At 41.3% G+C, this 23,050-nt stretch overlaps 1 protein-coding gene across 1 annotated transcript in view; it reads left to right on the top strand.

Annotated features, from left to right (window-relative positions):
- Positions 1 to 23,050, top strand: part of PITPNM3 (PITPNM family member 3) — a 425,437-nt gene that overhangs the window by 298,814 nt on the left and 103,573 nt on the right. Inside the window, exons 6-7 of the mRNA XM_075263884.1 lie at positions 4,101 to 4,290; positions 16,462 to 16,581. Of these exons, the coding sequence (XP_075119985.1) occupies positions 4,101 to 4,290; positions 16,462 to 16,581 (310 nt within the window). The remainder of the gene's footprint in view (positions 1 to 4,100; positions 4,291 to 16,461; positions 16,582 to 23,050) is intronic.

Below are 23,050 nucleotides of genomic sequence, written 5' to 3'. Positions count from 1 at the left end.
GTTGATGTGCCTTACCAAAAAGTTAGATTTTTGTCTCACCTGTCCATAGGACATTCTCCAAGAAGCTTTGTGGCTTATCAACATGTCAGTTGGCAAATTCCAGTTTGTCGGATTCAAGTTATTTCTGTGACCATTGTGGGTTTTTCTTTCCTTAAATGAGGGGTACCAACAATTTTGTCCACGTGTTTAATATACCTATATGGAAAACACTATCTTTTCCGTAGGTATAATTGAAATGCTGTGTATTTGACATTGCAACATTTCTGCTGCAGATATTTTTTTGCAATGTGTGGATAGGATAAGCCAGAATCCCATCCACTTTGCATGTACTGATAAATGCCTCGGTTTTGGCCAAATCGCAGTGTTTACGCTTCATGGGGCCCTGGCCTCACTATTCTGGTGCAAATTTTTGAAAAGTGTTGAATCACTTGTATTTTTTTTGTTCTTTCTGGTGCACACTGCTCATAAATGTTGCACATTATGACTTTTGGCACAAATTCAGACAAAGTGTTGAACTTCTTTTCACGTATTGATAAATATGACCTACTCTGAATTTAATAGCCTGAGAAGCTGGGGGTCATTATACAGAGATGAAGGTGGGACTTGGAATCGGAGAAACTGCACAAGAAAGACTTCATTAATTATTAAAAATTAGGTATTTTTGCATTCATTGTGATATTTTTATTATGAGCCAGAGGGTTGCTTTAACTATGTTAGAAATGTAACACAAGACACAAGGATCACATACCGTAAATCCTTTGATGTAATGAACAAGCACAGATATGTTTGGTGAAGAGAGACGTATTTATACTTCAGGGTTAGCGTCTCATCAAGAGAATGGGAAATGAAATGCAGGAACAATAGAAAGTAATGAATCCGGAGAAGGATAAGAGATGCTGAATAAGACAATTACACCGTACTGATGATAGGTTGAGATATATGTATCTCTAACTATCGTATATGGATTACACTGTCACAATATACTCAAAACATATTTTAAATTATAGCTGATCTTTCCCATTAATATGTATATTGTAATGTAGCTGGAGGGAGGGGGTACGGCTTGTTTTTGGTCGCATTCCCCTTTCCAAATAGTTAATTATTAGAGATGAGCGAACAGTAAAATGTCCGAGGTTCGATATTCGTTTCGAGTAGCCTCTCAGTATTCGACTACTCGAATCGAATATCGAACCCTATCATAGTCTATGGTGGGAAAATGCTCGTTTCAGGGGTAGGCAACATTCAATCAAATTATACTTACCAAATCCACGAGTGAGGGTCGGGCTGGATCCTCCGAGAAGTCTTCTCCTTGCAGCGTCCCCGCGGCGTCTTCCGGCTGTTCTCATTCACTCTGCCAGGCATCGGGCCTGGGCAGAGCCGCACTACAAGCGGACATGCGCAGTCGGCTCTGCCCAGGCCCGATGCCTGGCAGAGTGAATGAAGAGCCGGAAGACGCCACGGGGAAGCTGCACAGAGAAGACTTCTAAAGGTAGGAGAAGAACCAGCATTGATTGGCCGACTGTATCGCATTCGGCCAATCAATGCTGGTTCTGCATCGAACTTTTACATTCGAACAGCGAGTGGTACTCGATCGAGTACGAGTATTTTGAATTAGTATTATGTATTGGAGAGGTTTTTGGTTGCATAAACAGAATCCGGGGTGGAGCTTATTTCAATTTCTGCCATAAGTCTTTATGACCAACTGGGTTCTGGATGCCTCTTTTTAAAGGGGCTCTATCAGTGGCGTAACTACCACCATAGCAGCAGAGGCAGCTGCCACAGGGCCCAACAGGTCAGGGGCCCCGGCCCCCTCACTAGTTAATATGACAAAAAAATAAATAAATAATAAATTTTACGTTTTGAGGCCCAAGGCCACCTGAAGTGTCTGGGTTCCAGGCGGTGGAGAGCTTCAGCAGTGTGTGTCCTGAAAGTGGGGGAGGGCCGGAGACATCCTACAGGAAGATAGCTATGCCGGGGGGGGGGGGGATGGAGTGAGCAGAGCTGAGTGAGTGCAGCGCAGCAGACTGATGAGTTTAACCCTTGTGTGCAGGGCAGACTGTCAGCACACAGTACTGTGTTGGCAGCTGCCTGCTGCCTAGGGATGAAGGGGTTAGTACAGTGCATAATACTGTGCTACAGGGGCCACTATGGGGCATAACACTGTGTGCAGTGTATGGGGCATAATAGTGCAGGCAGGAACGCGAGGAAAAAGGGGAGGTTGGCCAGGGTCTTTGGAGGGGGGGGGGGCCCATGTCAAAGGTTCGCCACGGGGCCCCGCCATTCCTAGTTACGCCACTGGGCTCTATCATTGGGAAAAGTCATTTTTAGCTAAGCACATACTTGCATAAGCTTTAGAAAGTCTATTCCACACATACCTTTTGTATTTAGATCGCCTCAGTAGTTTTTGAATAAGTCCGTTTAAGGTGCTTACAGTACTTTTCTCTCCACATTTTTCATGCAAAGAGGGGAACAGAATGGTCCGAAAGCAGATGTGGACCAGGCCTAAGTCTGGAGCCCTGAGCCAAGGATTTCTCCTTTTCTTCAAGGATTCCTCCATTTGTGCTACTGTCTTGTATGTCTTACATATGTTATTTAAAGGGGCTTAAACATGGCTTCATTCTTCTAAACACATTGGCAGAATTGTCCAGGTGATATACATGGTATTCACTTTAGTACAGTTACACTGTAAAATCATGGACCGGCAATGTACGAAAGCAGACATGGACGAAAGCAGACATTGTTTTTCTAATGCAGAGCAGCCCCTTTAAATTCGGAGAATGTTAAAAAATAAGACAATATTTTGTGACTTCCTTGATGGATTGTCACTGTATTTTGACTCATTTTGACAGCTCTTAGAAAGATTTTCACTGTTACAGTTTTCTACATTTGATGATAATTGCTCTTAATCTAATTTAATTAAGTTACATAGCCGTAAGATTTGTAAATCTTTCTAGACAATCATGTGCTGTGCGTAAGTTTTAGACAGTTATGGAAGAATGCTTGTAAAAATAGAACTGTTAATAGTTTTATTCCTGTCACTTAACAAAATGGTGTCCTCAGTGCTGAGATATAGAGGCAGAAACTTCTTCTCCGTCATGTAACACCATAAAGGAGGTGTATGGTTGGCTCCAAATTTATTCTGCAGCAGAGCAACCATCCTGAAAATACAGTCATTAAGAGCAAGGAGTCAAAGGAGTTTTGGAAGAGATCTTAAAGGGGTTGCCCAGGCAAAAATGGACAACCCCTTTAGGCCGGGGCCCCACGGACCGGAAATGCCACGATTTGCCCGCAGTGGAGATCCTGCGGAAAAAATTGCAGTGTTGTACAGTACAGGCAAAGCGGATGGGATTCATTCGAATCCCATCCCCACTTTACGGAAAAGATCACAGTGCGGACACGCTGCGATTTGCAAAGCCGTTGCGGCTTTGCAAATCGCAGCATGTCAATTATATCTACGGAAGTGCCGGCGTTTTTCCCGTAGATATAATGTTAAGAGAAAGTCTGCAGAGGAAAACTCTGTGAACTTTCTCTTAAAAGCACTGCGGAAAGAACCGTAATGCGTTCTTGCAGCAGTTCTTCCCGCAGCGCTTCAGTGCTGTGGATACGGCCCATGGGGCCTTAGCCTGAACTTTCTCTTAAAAGCGCTGCGGAAAGAACCGCAATGAAGTTCACGCAGCGGTTCTTTCCGCAGCGCTTCAGTTCTGCAGATACGCCCCGTGGGGCCTTAGCCATAAAGTTTAAATAAGCTGGAGGCATTGAAAAAAAAAAGCATACTCACCTGTCCCAGTTGCTTCGGTGTCCTCATCTGTTCCAGTGGCGTCTTCCGGCATTGTCCTGAGACGAACCAGAGAAGGGCTTGACTGTCACTACCTGTGACATCACGGATCATCTTCCCGAGGCCGCGAATTGGCCTCAGCAGTCATGTGACATATATATTAAGACATTGCTATCGCATGTATATATGTTCACCAAGGATTATAATCAATGTCCATGTACAACATGCTGAAAAACCTTCCTGGGACATGTATATCTGCTGTGTATGACATTTGCTGGCTTTTACTGACTAGCATGACTGACCTGATTCTGTGTTGTCTCTCCAGTCTTAACCCTTACAGCTACGACGAGAACTGCCTGAACATTAGTGAAGATCACATCCCACTAGCTGCCTTGCCATTGCTGGCCATTTCTTCCCCTCAGTACCAAGATGCAGTTGCTATGGTGATCAGCAGAGCAAACCAAGTTTACAATGAATTCCTCAAGTCTCCAGATGGAGCCGGCTTCAATGGACAGGTATTATTACAGCGTGTTTGGCTTTATTGGAGTATTTTATCACTATCAAAGAAAACATTCCACTACTGGAAAAATAAATGTAACGCCATATGATATGTACATCCTAAGCTGTATACTATATCCAATATTGCAGATATATATAACATGTACAATAGGCCCTATTAAATACAGCAAATAATAATTAGTTATGTATATTTCTCATTGGCTTATTATTCCTTCTACTTTTAGACTTTAGGAGAGTTACCTGACACTACTAATAAAAATTGTGCAAAAAATTCTTGTAAATGAAACCAATGACCGTAAGTTTATAACAGATGCATACAACATATACATCTGCAAGATAAAGAAGTGTATGGGTGGTTGCTTTTATGACCCCTTTTTTCATGGTCATTTATTGGTGATGTGAATAAAGCCTTACTGTCACCAAGTTACATCGGTACGGTGCATAAAAGCAAGGTTAGGATAGTCGTAACACTGAGGAATGAATAACTTGTTATTTATAGCCATTGTGTTATTGAGTTTGGAGGTTATCATGATTTTACTTATACAAATACAGCATGGCTGGAAGTTTTTTAGTATAAGATGGTCGGCTATCGTAACGTGTTTCCTGTAATTTTCCATAGGGGCTACGGGTAAACCTACTATCATCTTAATTCAACTTTTTATTGAAATGTATTATATCAAACAAGCTGTTAGAGGACAAATTCAGGATATCTACGACTAGAATTGTTAACTCGCTTTGATAGAGTCAAAGAAATGGTAGGGATTAGAGATGAGCGAACAGTGAAATGTTCGAAATTCGATGTTCGATTTGAGTAGCCGCTCAATACTCGACTGTTCAATCGAACATCGAACGCCATTATAGTCTATGGGGAATAAATACTCGTTTAGGGGGAAACAACTATTTGACTCAGGAGGGTCACCAAGTCCACTATGACACCCCAGGAAATGAAAGTGAGATATGCACGAGCTGACTTTTTCCCATAGGAATGCATTGACCAGCGTTGATTGGCCGAATGCCATACAGAGTACAGCATTCGGACAATGAACGCTGGTTCTGCCGAAGGCTCGTCTGTGAGGAGGCGGAGTCTAAGATCGGACCAGAATGGAGACTGCTGTGGACCGATCTTAGACTCCGCCTCCTCCGGCAGAACCAGCGTTGATTGGACGAATGCGGTACTCTGTATGGCATTCGGCCAATCAACGCTGGTCAATGCATTCCTATGCCGGAAATGTAGCAGTGCGCTCAGCTTGGTTACTCCGTAGATGAGCCGAGCTGAGCGCACAGCCAGCAATGCTACAACGGAGATGTAGCAGTGCTGGCCGAGCGCTCAGCTCACCTACTCCGGAGATGAGCTGATCTGAGCGCATGGCCAGCACTGCTACACCGAAGATGAAGCAGTGCTGGCCATGTGCTCAGCTCAACTACTCCAGAGATGAGCCAATATGAGCGCACGGCCAGCACTGCTACACTGGAGATGAAGCAGAGATGGCCATGCACTCAGCTCGACTACTCCAGAGATGCAGCCAAGCTGAGCACACGGCCAGCACTGCTACTCTGGAGAACCGCTGAACCCTGCTGCACACTCAGCTCTGCTGCATCAGAGATGCGCTGAACCCTGCTGCACACTCAGCTCTGTAGCACCAGAGATGTAGCAGAGCTGAGTGTGCGCTGAACCCTGCTGCACACTCAGCTCTGTAGCACCAGAGATGTAGCAGGGCTGAATGTACGCTGAACCCTGCTGAACACTCAACTCTGCTGAGATGCAGCAGAGGTGAGTATGCAGCAGGGTTCAGTACAAACTCAGCTCTGCTACATCTCTGATGCAGCAGTGCTGAGTGTGCAGCAGGGTTCAGCGCGTCTCTGATGCAGCAGAGCTGAGTGTGCAGCAGGGTTCAGCACATCTCTGATGCAGCAGAGCTGAGTGTGCAGCAGGGTTCAGCAGTTCTCCGGTGTAGCAGTGCTGGCCGTGCATTCAGCTTGGCTGTATCTCTGGAGTAGACGAGCTGAGCGCACGGTCAGCTCTGCTTCATCTCCGGTGTAGCAGTGCTGGCCATGCGCTCAGCTCAGCTGCATCTCCGGAGTAGTTGAGCTGAGTGCACGGCCAGCACTGCTACATATCGGCATAGGAATGCATTGACCAGCATTGATTGGCCGAATGCCATACAGAGTACCTCATTCGGCCAATCAATGCTGGTTCTGCCAGAGGAGGTGGAGTCTAAGATCGGTCCACAGCAGTCTCCATTCTGGTCCGATCTTAGACTCCACCTCCTCACAGACGAACCTCCGGCAGAACCAGCGTTGATTGGCCGAATGCTGTACTCTGTATGGCATTCGGCCAATCAACGCTGGTCAATGCATTCCTATGGGAAAAAGTCAACTCCCACATATCACAAACTCACAGGGATCCCAACCAAATAGAGCCCCAAAGAGCTGGGTGAGTGACATTCCCACCTAAATAAAGGTAATCCCTAGCTAACCCTGCCTGTACATCTATCCCTGTCTCACAATCACAGAGTTCCCAGTCTCTTAGAACTATTATAGATATTAAAACTACTGTTCGTATAAATTGGAGGTCACCTGAATTAGCCAGCCAATTACTTTTTCCGATTTTTTTTCAATGCTTCCATTGTCATAGTTCCTGTCCCACCTCCCCTGCACAGTTATTGGTGCAAAAAAAGCGCCAGGGAAGGTGGGAGGGGAATCGTATTTTTAGTGAGTTTGACACCTGGTGTTCGACTCGAATCGAACATCTCGACCAGCCTGATATCCGATCGAACATGTACTCGATCGAATGCTGTCTCTAGTAGGGATTAAAGATTTAAGCTGATCTTTGATGTTGGAAAGGAACAGCTGCCAATAAGACTTGTTTGTCGGTTGTTTGGCTCTGGTTCTATATCTTCTGTTCTAAGTTAAAGGTATTGGATGGTTTACTGCTCATGGTTGAAATGTACAATCTAAGCTTCTAGAACAGAGTAAAAAAAATAAACCGTAAAACGGTGCTCAGAGTTGTTTCTGCAACGGGATCTGCAATCTGAATCCCACATTTCAGATAAAATATAAGACTACTTATCCGAGAGCGATAAAGGCCACTCTGTGTAGTAATATCCTCACAGACCACAAAGCTTCATATAGCCTGTACCTCCTTAAATGTTTCATCGAGGCTATAGCATAGTGTAGTTACAAGGCTCAGGATCACAAGTAGTGCCCGACCTGGTTTCTTTATGGGTTACCATCAAAGTGGAGATGTTTGGCCATAATGGCTGATAAACAAAAAGAATAAAGATGTTGCAGTGACTCAGTCAAAGTTCAGGTGTTAACCCAATTGAAGCGCTGGGGTGAGACCTTAAGAGAGCTGTGCATGAATAAATGCCCACAAAACTAAATAAACTGGGTGCAACACGGTGGCTCAGTGGTTAGCACTGAAACCTTGAGTCCTGGGTTTAAATCCCACCAGGAACAACATCTGCAAGGAGTTTGTATGTTCTCCCCGTATTTGCGTGGATTTCCTCCCATTCTACAAAGACATACTGAAAGGAAAAAAAATGCATATTTTGATCCCTATAGTGGGCTCACAATCTACATTAAAAAAAAAAAACTAAATAAACTGAAGACACGCTGTAAAGTAGTGTGGGCAAAAATTATTTCTTGACAAAGGGAAAGACTAATAGCCATAAAGAAAATCTTACTTTAAAGGGGTTATCCAACTTCCAAAAATGATCTGCAAATACATCCACAGCAGTGCTAAATACTCACTGTTCCCTTGTACACCATTTGCAAGGCTTTATTTTACTTGCTGTTCCTTGTGTCACTATTATTACATGCAGTAGAGAAAAATGCAGATGCAGCATAGCATACAAACCGGGTGCAGAGCCAAAATAGAGGATAGCAAGTCTTAAATTTTGCATAAAAAAAGGAAAAATGGCAGCACTCCAAGAATCAAATTGAAAAAAATGGGGTTTATTCCAAACCGAGCTCTGCCTGGAATAAATCCACATGTATTCTAATTGATTGTTGGAGTGCTGCCATTTTTCGTTTTTATATTATTACATGCCGTGAATGTGTGAACTACAGTTCCCATGATGCATCTCCCTGCCCTCACTCTCTGTATTTGCTGCTCACAGGGAGGAGGGGGTGGGAGTGAACTTGCAAACGAAACATGTAACCTTAGATATGATATGTGAGCAATTTATTACCTGTGATTTCATTGCAGGGGAGAATGGAGAAAGCTGGGATACAGAGTGAGAGAGCAGAGAGAGGAATCATGGGAAATGTAGTTTGTCCACAGACACACTGCATGTATATAACAGTGGTACAAGTAATCTTTATCTCAAGTAAAATAAAGCCAAGGCACAACGGAACAGCGAGTATTTAGCGCTGTAGTGGATGTATTTACAGATAATTTTGGGAGCTGGATAAGCCCTTTAAGTTATTACTGCTACAGGTGGATCTACTAGCAAATGATGGGGTGGACTTAGTTTTTCACACATGGCTATGCCATTTTGATTTCATTTTTATCGGAAAAAAAACTGATGAATTTATGTGGAGTTTTTCTGCTGAGGTTGGATTTACCTAATTCAACTCTTTTCTGAAAGCCTCCATAATACTAAGGTGGATGTCAGGAGCTGAGCGACTGCCGGGTATGTGCTTTATTTTACAGCAGAGACCTTGCAGCGATGCCTGTAATTAGTCCTTGCGCTGATCATGGACATTAACCTTATTAATGCCTCGGTCAAGAATGACCAAGGCTCCATTTTTCCAAAACCAGTATAATTAAAAATACATCTGGCCCAGCATAATAGGGAGTCTTATGCGACCCCATACATTGAAATATAAACAAAGTTATAAGTGTCAGAATATGGCAACTTTTTTATCTTCAAAGTTTTGGATTCTTTTAAAGGGGATAAGAAATGCAAAAATCTAAATAAATTTGGTATTTGCCGTAAGTATTCAGGCTTCCAGTTATGATTTTGGGTGCAAGTGCAAATGCAGTCTTTTCTCCAATTCCACCCCGTTCTTCTCAGCTTCCCAATATATTTGTACAGAATAAATTGTACCATTAGAAAGTGCAATTCGGCCAGTAAACATTAAGCCTTGTGTGGCTTTATGAACAGAGAAATAAAAAAGTTATGGTTATAGGAAGGTGGGGAGTAAAAAATAAAAAAATTAAAAAAAATTACTGTGGCATGGATGGGTTAAAGACCTTCTAAGGACCAAATGTTTTTCTTTGCCATGATACATAAAAAAAAAAAAGTAAAAGTTAAATTTTATTCGATTTTGGACATGCTGGAGTGAACACTTTTTTTCTCTGCATGATACATAAAACCTTAGAAATCAAAGACTGTGTAGTGTTTTTCTTGTGACTGTATTTTGAGTAAATGTTTTCTGCTGAGGTCAATTCATCCTTACAAATCCAGTCCAGTCTGCTCATATCATTGGATAAATCCCAGCTCTGATAACACCGATCCAAGCTGCTCATCTCTAATTAGGTTTACCATCTGTCTGTGAGGGAAATAGAATAAACATCACTGTCATCGACTTTCACGGCCATTATTCAAAGGAATGTGAACAACTTTGTTACTGTTACAAAATACACCATAAAGTGACGGTCTGACAATGGATTACTATATCTCCTGTATATTCTTCATACTCCATGGTACAAAATAAGAGTAATAAAAGGAGGGCCTTTCACCACTTCCATGGTTCCAGAACAATCAATGCAGTTAGTTTACTGGAATTAGTAGAGCTGCACCTATTAACATAGAAGACCTAGAATTGATGGAAGTGGTGAAAAGTCCCCTCTTAAGTGGTAAGGTGATGCACCAGACCAAAGTATTTTTGGTAAAACTGTGACCAGTATGTTTACTTATCATGGCTGTTATCTGTGTCTCTCTGCTGTATCACAACTGACACTTCCTGTATATGATCTGATCTTACTTCCTGTGCCATATTGCCTTAGTACACATCCATGTACAATGGAAGTTGCTGAGTCGATAATACAGATAGACCTATAAACTGGTGCACCTGCTTTGATAAAGTACTTATTCTACTGGGCTTGGCAAATGAGTAGAGTCAAGCAAAAGTAGGGGTGCTGCTGATTATTTTTCAGCATATAAATCACAAATTTTGAAGCAAACCTCATTTTCACAAAATAAGCATAAATTACGTTGCCAATCATTGCCACCTCATAGGTTTGCTTGCATTTATTAAGATGTGTGCACATCTCACTTCAGATTGGTATATAGAATACAGGTCTTATTGAATACCCTCTATGAGCTATGTGCCACCACACACAAGGGCAAAAAACTTTTTGATCACTTTTAACCCCTTAAGGATGCCGCCTAGTTTGATACTTTTTTCATTTTTGTATTATAAAAGCTATAATTTTTTAAAAAAGATTTAGTGTCAAAATATTTATATGAGGACTGAACTTTCATATTGTACCATTTTGGAAAACATTATTGAATAAGTTTTATTAATACATTTTATAGGGTTCGCAATAAAGTCCTAAATTGTTTGTGGTGCACTGACCATCATAAGTTCTATGTTACTTTTATCCTACTTGTCGCTGCAATCACGAAGATACCAAATAATTTATATGGGTTTTCTTGTGTTCTACTAATTTTTCACAATAAAAATCTATTATTTTCCAAAAATATTTTGCTACATTGTTCTTATTCTGAGAGCCATAACTTTTTTTCGCCATCATCAAGACTGTTAGAGATTATTTGCAGGATCAGCTGTCATCTTTATTGGTACCACTTTGGGTTATGTGTGACATTTTGAATATTTTTTTCTAATTTATTTTTAAGGCAATGTGACCAAAAACAGCAATTTTGTTGGAGTTTTCACCACTTGTAGTTGTTGGAGCACGGTGTTAGCTATGTGTTAAAGCTGAAATCCTCTCCCAATGGCACTTGATCTGCTCCAGAGCCAGCACCACCTTCATGATGTATTATTACTAGAGATGAGCGAGTAGTATTCGATCGAGTAGGTATTCGATCGAATACTACGGTATTTGAAATACTCGTACTCGATCGAGTACCACTCGCAATTCGAATGGAAAAGTTCAATGCAGAACCAGCATTGATTGGCCGAATGCTATACAGTCGGCCAATCAACGCTGGTCCTTCTCCTACCTTTAGAAGTCTTCTCTGTGCAGCTTCCCCGCGTCGTCTTCCGGCTCTGAATTCACTCTGCCAGGCATCGGTCCTGGGCAGAGCCGACTGCGCATGCCCGCGCTACAAGAAAATGGCCGCTTTGACTGTAAGCGGCCATTTTCTTGTAGTGCGGGCATGGGCAGTTGGCTCTGCCCAGGCCCCATGCCTGGCAGAGTGAATTCAGAGCCGGAAGATGCCGCGGGGACGCTGCACGGAGAAGACTTCTCGGTGGATCCAGCCCGACCCTCACTTGTGGACTTGGTAAGTGTAATTTGATCGAATGTTGCCTACCCCTGAAACAAGCATTTTCCCCCCATAGGGTATAATAGGGTTCAATATTCGATTCGAGTAGTCGAATATTGAGCGGCTACTCGAAATGAATATCGAATATCGAACATTTTACTGTTCGCTCATCTCTAATTATTGGTTTGCAACAACAGCACCAACTTCTAACATAATAGTACATCATGGGGTGGGAATGGGTAAAATGGGCACAGTCATTTCAACAAACTTTGTATAAATGAATAGTATAGGCAATTATAATAAAATCTGTAACATATCTTATCAGAAAGAAATGCCTTTTCTGTTCTTATTAGGCGGTTTCCTAGCTCTCACCCCTTTGTTAAACTTCCTTTCACTTTGAAAATCATCGCTCCCAGATGAGTCATGTCTACAGAGAGGGAAGGGGGAGGGATGAACAGGAAGTGCAGGCAGTAACAGAATGAACAGTCTTGGATTAATGTTAGAGATACTTATGAAGTTACTATCACCACTGAAGCACTTTACTCACTTCAGTACAGGTCAGTGCTTCTGATGTATGTGCCGCATGTTCCTGTAGCTGTTTTTGAGAGAGACAACTTTAGAGCAGATTCTCCTCTACTTACTGTGTGCAGTGTATGGCAGCTAGTCTCTACCCACCAGTTCAAAGAGAAATGAAAACTACACATAACTTTTATAGTTTTCCCCTCTACAGGCTATAAGTCATATAATGGACAGAAAGGTGTTACTCCTCATCTATACACAGAAAAGGGCATGATAGGGGGAACAACATGGTGGCTGAGTGGTTAGCACTGTAGCCTTGCAGCGCTGGAGTACTAGGTTTGAATCCTGCCAAGGGCAACATCTGCAAGGAGTTTGTATGTTCTCCCCGTGTTTGCATAGATTTCCTCCCATGCTCTGAAGACATACTGATATGGAAGAATGTAGATTGTAGGTCATAAATGGTGCTCACAATCTACATTAAAAAAAGGGAGCTTGACAGATACACTTTCAGGTAAATAGCTAGAAAATGTAAGTGATGTCCATGTCTATGGGGTAATCCCTTGTCATGATTCTGTCAGTGCTATGAATCCTATTTATATCATGGTGGTAGTTAGTATTCCTTGTAGTATGTTGTGCCACTCTTTCACACTCTTCTACTTTGCATGATGACTGTAGTTTGATATCACTGAGGATGCACATTGTATCCCCAAGGACATGTATGCAATTCCAAAATTAGATTGCAATGTACCATAGCCATCTCCATTTCTCTAGCCTAGGGATCAATGATATTCCCAGTAGTAAGCAAGCTGCTTCTGTGTAAATGAGATTTTAGTGTCACCCATGTCATGCTATGTCACCCATCAGAGACAATAAAGAAATTAATATAGCAAACAAAGTACAGCATCTATATAATGGTGCAATGCAGAAAAATCTAGATGTGTACATTATATTTATATACATACTAGCCCTTGTCTTGTCCTCATGTACAGTCCCTCATGTATATGTGTCTCCCATATCAAGATCATGTCCCTTCTGTTTTTTCAAGGCTCAATAACCAAGCAGAAACCTTCCTACTACATGTCCAGTTGGTAGCCCATGGGCATGTGATGGTAGCAGTGGAGTATAGTACACATGAAAGCTGTTAGAAAATAGTCCTATGTGCAATGCTTACTGTAGCTTCTTACAATATACTCCAATGAAATGACTCAAAAAGAATGCTGAATATTTTTTAATGAACGCCTATATTTCTTTTCCACAGTATGTCACATATTTTATATAATACATCCATATAGCTTGCCTTTACTAGTGAATGTGCTCTCTAGGCAGTTGGATCTAGGAGCTAGGGTTTTGCTGCTCACATAACTATGTCCTTGGCAAGATATAGCTAAGCAGCAATGATAAATATGCAATTTGCTATACAATATACATACAGGGAGAACAGATTTAAGATGACTTTCATGACACTGAATACAATACTGCACTGCATTAATCTGTGTGTTACTAGATATATAAAACAAGGACGTTCGAGGTAAGAGCTATTGTATCATCTAGTTAGCCAATATATTCCTCCTGAATTGCTTTCACGCAGCATTTGTTACTTTGTACTGACTCTGTGCTTCTAATTTTGCACGGCACAAGCAAAAGCTCTAGATAAACAACACAATTCATCCTGTTTCCATTGAAGACAGTGTGAAAAGGTTGAGAAGGCCAGCAGTGAGTCTGTACTCTACAGAAATCCAGCTGTTCCATTCCATTTACAGCCAGACACTGGTAACACATCATTATTGCTAACTTCCGACAAATCACCAATGTGCACTGAGACAAGCTCCAAAATACATCTATTTCCAGAGCGGATGCTGTGGCTACAAAACTTTATTTGTGGTTTAAAGGGGAAACATTCTGCCGCTATCATAAACAGGTCGAAAAAAATTACAATTAAATAAATAATTGTAAGTTACGACAATAAAAGGCAGAGGGAAGGGGTTACTCTTGCTAATCTAAAACTTTACTTCCTAGCCTCACGTATGGTGGATTGGCTATGGGGCACTTCACATTTCACTAATAGTTTTCAGAATGGTAATTGCTTACATCCTATATATTTAGAAGCCCGACAGTAGGTGGTGCTTCATTCTAACAGTCACAGGAGGCAGTGCCACCTACTGGATCCACGGCATACCAGGCACCCCCTGATTTTACCCACTCCATTCTAGGATCTACTTAGAAAAAGACCCTTGCACACTTCTGTATATGTGGGGATTGCTATAGCTCTCGCTTACATACAATTTCCACAACATACACAGATGTATGCAGGGCAGTAGGCTCAACTGTTGCCTCCTACAGTCCTGAGAAAGTGATGCCTGAGGCAAGAGGCATCTTTGATCATATGCCACAGCTAGTAATATTCCATAAAATTACAAGATGGAAATACCCCTTTAAGTGATATGCCTGTAGGTGGAATTCAGAGGACCTTGTCTAGTAATACGCTAAATTCTTCCTTGGTAGTGAAGTTCTTGCTAGTGTCATAATGGATCTGCTTCTTCCAGTGATCCTTTTTGTTAAGAGGACAGCATTGGAGTGGCATCCATGAGAAGTTATTACAAGAACAACAACTTTGTCTTTATAATATTGAGACATCTTAACAAGGGTATATAGAGCGTAAATGGATAATGTGGGAAAATATGGCTTATTTCACCCTCCTGCAAAATAAAAAACAGCCCCTCAAAAAATTGTGCTATAATAGCAAAGAACACCCACATCGCCTACACTGTAATCTGTTCGTTTAATAACAATAATGTGATTTATTTAGGAGGATATCCGAATTTGTGAAACCGCTCTGGCTTACAGCCACTTTAATAAGCACTAGCAAAGTGCGCCTGCCGAGAGCGCTGAATAGCAAGATTAGGAAAAGAAATATTACACCAATTAGAAGAGGGTATTATACACACATGGAAAAGTCGCATTCTCTGCTCGGGAAATGGATCATACATTTCTTTAAACTTTCCAATGCTTGAAGGGACAGTAAGCATTATTTCTCAATGTATTACAGTCTTGTAAAACTTTACTAATATCGTAACAGACTTTCTTGCATTCCTTTTCCATGTTGATTACTTAGCTGCGCCTTTTAGGTATCGTCATGGAAAGACATGTGAAATGAGTACAGTGAAACCCTCCAAAAGACAATCTCTTTCAGAAAATCACCCTCTTACCAAGACCACATTTTCTGTGGTAGATTTTTAGTTTTTCCGCACTGACCATTAGAGAAGATCACCGCCAGGAAGATCGCTTTTCAATGGTCTCTAACTTTTCAGACAACTTATTCTCAATTGATAAAGCATGTGATTCTGGACCAAAATGTAATGCACTTTAATTCAAAATGTTGCGGTTTTCTGCCTGAAACATCTCTCTAAAGTTTACTCCCTGTTACTAGGGAAATCTCACCCATAGATACTATTAAAAAGCAAGACCATCACAGTTAGTGGAAGTAGGAGGGACTGGTTTCCTCACACAGTGAATGCAGAGGGGAGGGGTTGTTTTCTTCACAGCCTCCACACTTCTCTGCAAACTACTTTCTCTGTACACTGAACTGAGCATGATCTCAAAGCTTACAATGTTAGAAAAGTCTTCCATGTACTTCTTGCTGCTTGCGTGATTATAGATGAGACAGCAAGCAGCTTCACTGACTGTGCTCATAGATTGATTGATTTTTCCTGGGTATCTTATATTATGTTCACTTTGCTTTTGTCAGCCATTCCTTTGCTTTTGTACAGTTACTCCTGACAGAATTACATGTGAATAAACCAGTATTAGTTACAATGGATTGGGAAGAGGGAGGGCTGTCCCATATTGTACACACCTACAGCCTCCAAAACAAAGGTACAATGTGCCGTAGCCATAATTGGGATATTAGCAACAGAAAAACTGATGTATGGCAGGCTGAGCCTAATAGAAGCCGAGTCAGATTTTATAGTAGGTATGTCAAAAGTAGCAGACACAGATTTTAAAAAAAATTAACTGAACTGAAAAAATTTGACTTTACAAAAACATAATTTCCCCATAGGCCTTAAAATATTTGTGTACGGGCATTTTTGTTTTAGCGACACATTTCTGCTGTATAAATAAACTGCTCATCCAATAACTAGCCATGATGTTGTCCCACCTCTGACAATGATTGGCTGAACACCATCTCCTATGTATCACAAACAACTAAGATGCAGGTTTTTCACTTCTTACATATTTCTCGTCTTGCAGGTATGTCTGATCGGAGACTGTGTTGGAGGCATACTGGGTTTTGATGCTCTGTGTTACAGTGCCAAGACACCTGGCGAGAGTCAGAACACCAGCCGACGGGCAAGTGTGAGCAGCATACAGGTACATTACTAATGTGTGGCTTTTTTCTAATTATAGTGTTGTGAAAATTTTTAGAATATTTACACATTTGTAATATTTGCCATATGGGAAATTTGTAATTTATTATCTTCATTAAATATTGGCAGAGGAAAACAGAACATACTGTTGTAATACTGTAAACCACATGATCACTACAGTATTAGACAGGATAGAAGGGCACTCAGTGCAGGACTCAAAACAAGGTTACTTTCTTCTTCTCAAATAGTGACATCATGTCTGTTGCCCACATGGTAATGCCACATAACCATCACTCTACAATGAATGGGACTGAGCTGCAGAATGGCCATGTGACCAACAGACATGATGTTACTTCCTGAGAAAAAAGAAAGACGCCATGTTTTTGAAATCCTGCACAACTCTACAGTCCCAACAGCCCACAGCAGTGAATAGAACGCCAATCATTCAAGAACACTAGTGTTTCATTCGCAGGGAAGATGCAGGGGGAATTTCAGGACCCTTACATTTCTCCTGATAGATGGGGGGAGTCAACTGTTGGACACTCAGCAGAGACATAAGTCTTGAGTCATAAGACTTGAAGCTCTATGGCCCAAGTGCAAAATCTGTAATGGGACCCCTACCTACCTTGTGCCACTTAGAGAAGAGGTATATTTGATGTGTCAGAGAGACCTTTAGGGTCCCTTCGGAGTCCAGGACCCAGTAGTGATTGCTATGCCCCTGACCGATAGTGATGTGACACTTATACCCTATTCTGTGGCATACTAAACATACTTTTTTATGTCCAAAAATAGTGGGCAAGAAAAGTAATGGACGTTCATAACTGTATTGTCAACACCCCCTACTTAAATACCATGTCTACTACTTTAAGCTATATTGTCAGTCTACCTAAACACATAAAATACCGCCAATATTTCTTCCACACGTACAGTGAGTAACTACTGCAATATACTTTCCTTGGCCTTGGCTATCGAATATTTTATCCTTAATAGCCTTAGCCAGTGCGTACACACAGTATGTTGGCCTCCCGTTGTTTTACAAAGACAACCATGTCAATAACAAAAACATAATGTAGATAGAACTTCTAGACAAAGGAAAAGGAAAAACTTTTGTGTCGGCATGAATCATTGGTAACAAATTGAACTTTTGTTCAAATACAGGCACAAAGGATGGACTAAGTGTTATGCTTTTGGAAGATGAGGTCTTTGGCCTACATGAAAATGTAATGAAGCCTTTCACTCTCAGGGCATAAAGGAAGATTTTCAATTATGCAATAGATTGGTGCTTGTGAGCGCCTTTGGGATTCGAGCTATCTCGCTCAGATTTTTCTATACAGCTATCGTTCTGTTTCTGTACTAAAAGGGATATTATTGTTATAACTTTCTCTATGCCATGAAATATCAAGGGGATATGCAAACCAGATTATTACACTGATAGAGTACAGGGAAGAGCCGGGAAGATGAGTATTCAAGAATGCGAGAATATAAATCACTTCAAACTTCTGCAAACCAAGAAGTATAAAATATTCCAGATAACTTTAGAAGTCTCAGACACTGAAACTTCTCAAAAACACTGCCTCCTTGAGAAGATCGCCTCTTTATCAAGACCATATTTCCTGTAATCGACTTTCAGTTCAACTATATATTATGGCCATCTTGGTTGGGAAGAAACTACTTTTCAATGAAATTGTGTGTAGTTATCTCAGATAGGTTTCATTGTAGCTTTTATAGGAGCAATAATCTTTGTAACAATGAATGAATGGCCTAGAACTTTTTCACATTTTGTCACCCTACAACCACAAACTTAAATGTATTTTATTGAGATGTTAAGTGATAGACCAACACAAAGTAGCATATAATTGTGAAGTGGAAGAAAATGATACAGGGTTTTTAACATTTTAATCAAATAAAAATCTGAAGTGTGATGTGCAAAAGTATTCATCTCCCTTTATCAATACTTTGTAGAGCCACCGTTTGCTACAATGATAACTGCAACTCTTTTGCGGTATGTCTCTACCAACTTTTTGCCCATTCTTCTTTGAAAAATAGTTCAACCTCATCCAGATTGGATGGAGAGCATCTGTGAATGGCAGATGCTCAATAGGATTTGGCCTGGACTTTGGCTGGGCCATTCTAACACATGAATATTCTTTGATCTATTCCATTCCACAGTAGCTCTGGCTGTATGTTTAGGGTCATTGTCTAGCTGGAAGGTGAATCTCCTTCCCAGTCTCAAGTTTTTTTCAGCCTCAAACAGGTTTTCTTCCAGGATTGCCCTTTATTTAGCTCCATCCATCTTCCCATCAACTCTGACATCTTCCCTGTCCCTGCTGAAGAAAAGCTTCCCCACAGCCTGATGCTCTCACCACCATGTTTCACAGTGGGGATAGTGTGTTCAGGGTGATGAGCAGTGTTACTTTTCTGCCACACATAGACCTCTGCATTTAGGTATTGGTCTCATCTGACCAGAGCACCTTCTACCATATATTTGCCGTGTCCCTTACATGGCTTGTGGCCAACAGCACTTCTTGTGTCTTTCTTTCAACAATGGTTTTCTTCTTGCCACTCTTCCACGAAGGCCAGATTTGTGGCATGCATGACTTATAGTTGTCCTGTGGACAGATTCTCCCACCTGAGCTGTGGATTTCTGCAGTCTCTTCACAGTGACCATGGGCATCTTGGCTGCTTCTCTGACCAGTGCACTCCTTGCTCGATCTGTGAGTTTAGGTGGACGGCCATGTCTTAGAAGATTTGCAGTTAAACTTAAACTTCTGTGTTTTTTCCATGCAGTATTGGCACAAGTCATGTGGAAAGTAGTTCATGAAGTACTTTTCTCTCTGCATGACTTATGCAGAAAATACACAGACCCCATTATAGTCTATGCTCACCATTTGTCAATGCGTTCGTTATTCCGTTCAGGGGTTCCAATGCGGACTTCCCGAATGGAATACCGAACGCAAATGTGAACCAGACCTAAGTTCTAAGTGTAAGCACATTAGTAATTCACCCACAAGACATTTATTTTGCCGAGTTTGCTCCTAGGTTTTTATAATAAAATGATATACCTTTTCATTAACTGGTTTATCCTTACTTTTTCTGCCGCTCACCTGCTTAAGACCAGAAGGCAGGCAAGGGCTTTGTGTAGAAAATATTGATTTATCTTCCTGAATTATGCTTTTTGTTGGTATATGTGCTAATGTCATTCTAGGATCTTGTAACAGATTCTGAAATAAGTTTTTGCTACCTTTGTAGTTTGGCAGAGAGACTCGATTATTTATCATATAGCGACAGTAGACGCTTTCTTCGGGACAGCTAGGCTTATATGACTGGTGTTTCCTATATGTGAAACCATCGTATTATGCCCTTCCAAAGCTTATAATAAGTTCAGGATTGATGTATAACATTTTATACAGACAGTTATTACCAAGCTATACAAACACAAAGCAAAGATTGATGGGGAACATGTACAGAACACATTCCTTCAATTCAATATGCACAATGTACGGCTGATAGTGAGAGATATCTCCTGTGCTGGAATTCATCCAAACCTGATATGGAGTATTCTCGGCTTGTAAGACGACTGATAAGTCTATTGCTTTAGGGAATTCCTTGTATGGGGTAATCTAATATACTTTCCTGCTGAAAACTCCTATGTAAGTCATACTGGCCCTTTATTGAATCACTCAGTTACTGCCAAATGGAAACAGTTGGCCATGTCCTGCAATTCACTGTATCTATTTGTCCACTATTCACACCTGTTTATTACATAAAATTCTATTTTGGTTCATCATAACAAAGAATTACATCATTTATAAAGTACATCAAACCAGTCTGAAGAAAGGTTTTATGTGTCAACTTACCTTTCATAGACTGTGTGAGACATTACTAATGGGGTTCAATAAGGAGAGAAAACTTTGCAGATGACAGGATTGGCTTTACACATACTGAAGACTATAATGGGGGATATCAAAATTGGATTTATACTAGAAAACTTTAGTTTTCACATTTTGGGGCAAGTCCTATTTGTAACTTCACTTTAGCTAATTTTGGTATTCTCTTGTCTCTTTAAAAGTAACAAGAAAACTGGCTAGGTTTACAAGTAAATGTAGAATCCTGTTGTCCAAATTTTCTATAAATATCATGCAGATCTGAATCTTCTCATTGCAAAACATGCAAAAAAATTATTAAGAATTTTCCATACAATTTTACCATATTTGTAGCAGTGGGTTTAAAATAGGTAAAATAAAAACAGCAACAAAAAAATCTATAATCACGGATCCTCCACCACTCTCATTGCTATGCTGCCTCTGTCTCGCTGGTCGCCATTTCTTGTTTGCCTTAGAGGACCTTTCACACCTCTACCAACTATACCAATTCCTTGAATAGGTGCCATTCCACTGATTCAGATACATCTGAATTGTTTTCTCTCCCTATCCTTCCTGAGTCCCCAGTGCTGTTAGTTTGAGCACACAATAGGCTACTTTGGCTTTCTACTGTCATTTGGGTCAGAGAAAACATCCTAAGATCATCCGCCTGACAGAGAGCCTTATTGGCATGTTGCTTAGGAATAATGGGGCATAGAGAAAAAATTTCATCGGAATCAGTAGAATGATGCAGTGGGTGGTCTTAGGGTCCATTCACAAGAAGGACAATGGTGAGGAATTTGGTGTGGAATTTCAGCGCTGAAAAAAAAGCCTCCCATTGACTTCAATGGGTTCCTTCAGAAAAAGGAACCCATTGAAGTCAATGGGAGGCCTTTTTTTCAGCGCTGAAATTCCACACCAAATTCCTCACCATTTTCCTCCGTGTGAATGGACCCTTAAAGCCTTCTTTAACACTGAAGGTTGTGGATTGACTGAGTTGGCATTCCCGGTCATTTCCTGGTGTGACGGGAGTAGGAATGGAAGACCATAGAGAACCAGACAGCACCAGGACAGAAGTGACAAGGTATTAATGAGGTGAGTTTTGATCATTTTATTTAAAATGCATGGCCACCAATTTTCCTGCAGCACGTTTTTCATATGGACTAAACATGGCATGTAAAATACCACTTCTTGTAGATTCTCTAACGGGCTTTGCCACTAAGAAAGTATTATAGTTTGTACAGCAGCTACCAAGTGTAGAAGCTAAGAGGCACTACTTATCTAAGGATCCCAGGATGTGTGTGCATTGCCAAAAGAAGAGAGTAGAGATGAGTCAAAAATGTAGGGCCAAGGAAGGATTGTGTGGTCAGGAAAACGGGAACGCTTTGTGATGGTTGTCCAGGATTCCATAATGCGGAGAAACTGAAATTCCAGATGTTGCGCATTGACATGAATGTCATTTTGGGGGAAAAATAGCACACCTTAGTCTTGATTAGAGATGAGCGAACAGTGTTCTATCGAACTCATGTTCGATCGGATATTAGGCTGTTCGGCATGTTCGAATCGAATCGAACACCGCGTGGTAAAGTGCGCCATTACTCGATTCCCCTCCCACCTTCCCTGGCGCCTTTTTTGCTCCAATAACAGCGCTGGGTAGGTGGGACAGGAACTACGACACCGGTGACGTTGAAAAAAGTAGGCAAAACCCATTGGCTGCCGAAAACATGTGACCTCTAATTTAAAAGAACAGCGACGCCCAGCTTCGCGTCATTCTGAGCTTGCAATTCACCGAGGACGGAGGTTTCCGTCCAGCTAGCTAGGGCTTAGATTCTGGGTAGGCAGGGACAGGCTAGGATAGGAAGGAGAAGACAACCAACAGCTCTTGTAAGAGCTAAATTCCAGGGAGAAGCTTGTCAGTGTAACGTGGCACTGACGGGCTCAATCGCCGCAACCCAGCTTTCCCAGGATCCTGAATGGAATACACTGTCAGTGTATTCCCGTATACCCGATATATACCCCGATACCCGTTCCAACGGTGTGCCCCCCCACCTTCACCCCAGAAATACCCTGCAAGTCCCCTAGCAATAGAATTGGGGCTATATACACCCACAATTTTTACTACTGGTATACAGTGCCATTGTCTGACTGGGAATTCAAAGAATATATTGGGAATACAAATACCCTCATTTCTTGCTACTGCCATATAGTGCCAGTTTCTGACTGGTAATTCAAAGAATATATTGGGGTTACGTGCACCCACAATTTTTACTACTGGTATACAGTGCCATTGTCTGACTGGGAATTCAAAGAATATATTGGGAATACAAATACCCTCATTTCTTGCTACTGCCATATAGTGCCAGTGTCTGACTGGGAATTCAAAGAATATATTGGGGTTACGTGCACCCACAATTTTTACTACTGGTATACAGTGCCATTGTCTGACTGGGAATTCAAAGAGTATATTGGGAATACAAATACCCTCATTTCTTGCTACTGCCATATAGTGCCAGTTTCTGACTGGGAATTCAAAGAATATATTGGGGTTACGTGCACCCACAATTTTTACTACTGGTATACAGTGCCATTGTCTGACTGGGAATTCAAAGAATA

The sequence above is a fragment of the Leptodactylus fuscus genome, chromosome 2 (assembly GCF_031893055.1).
Source record: "Leptodactylus fuscus isolate aLepFus1 chromosome 2, aLepFus1.hap2, whole genome shotgun sequence".
NCBI lineage: Eukaryota > Metazoa > Chordata > Amphibia > Anura > Leptodactylidae > Leptodactylus > Leptodactylus fuscus.
This window is presented reverse-complemented; position numbering and strand designations above follow the sequence as displayed.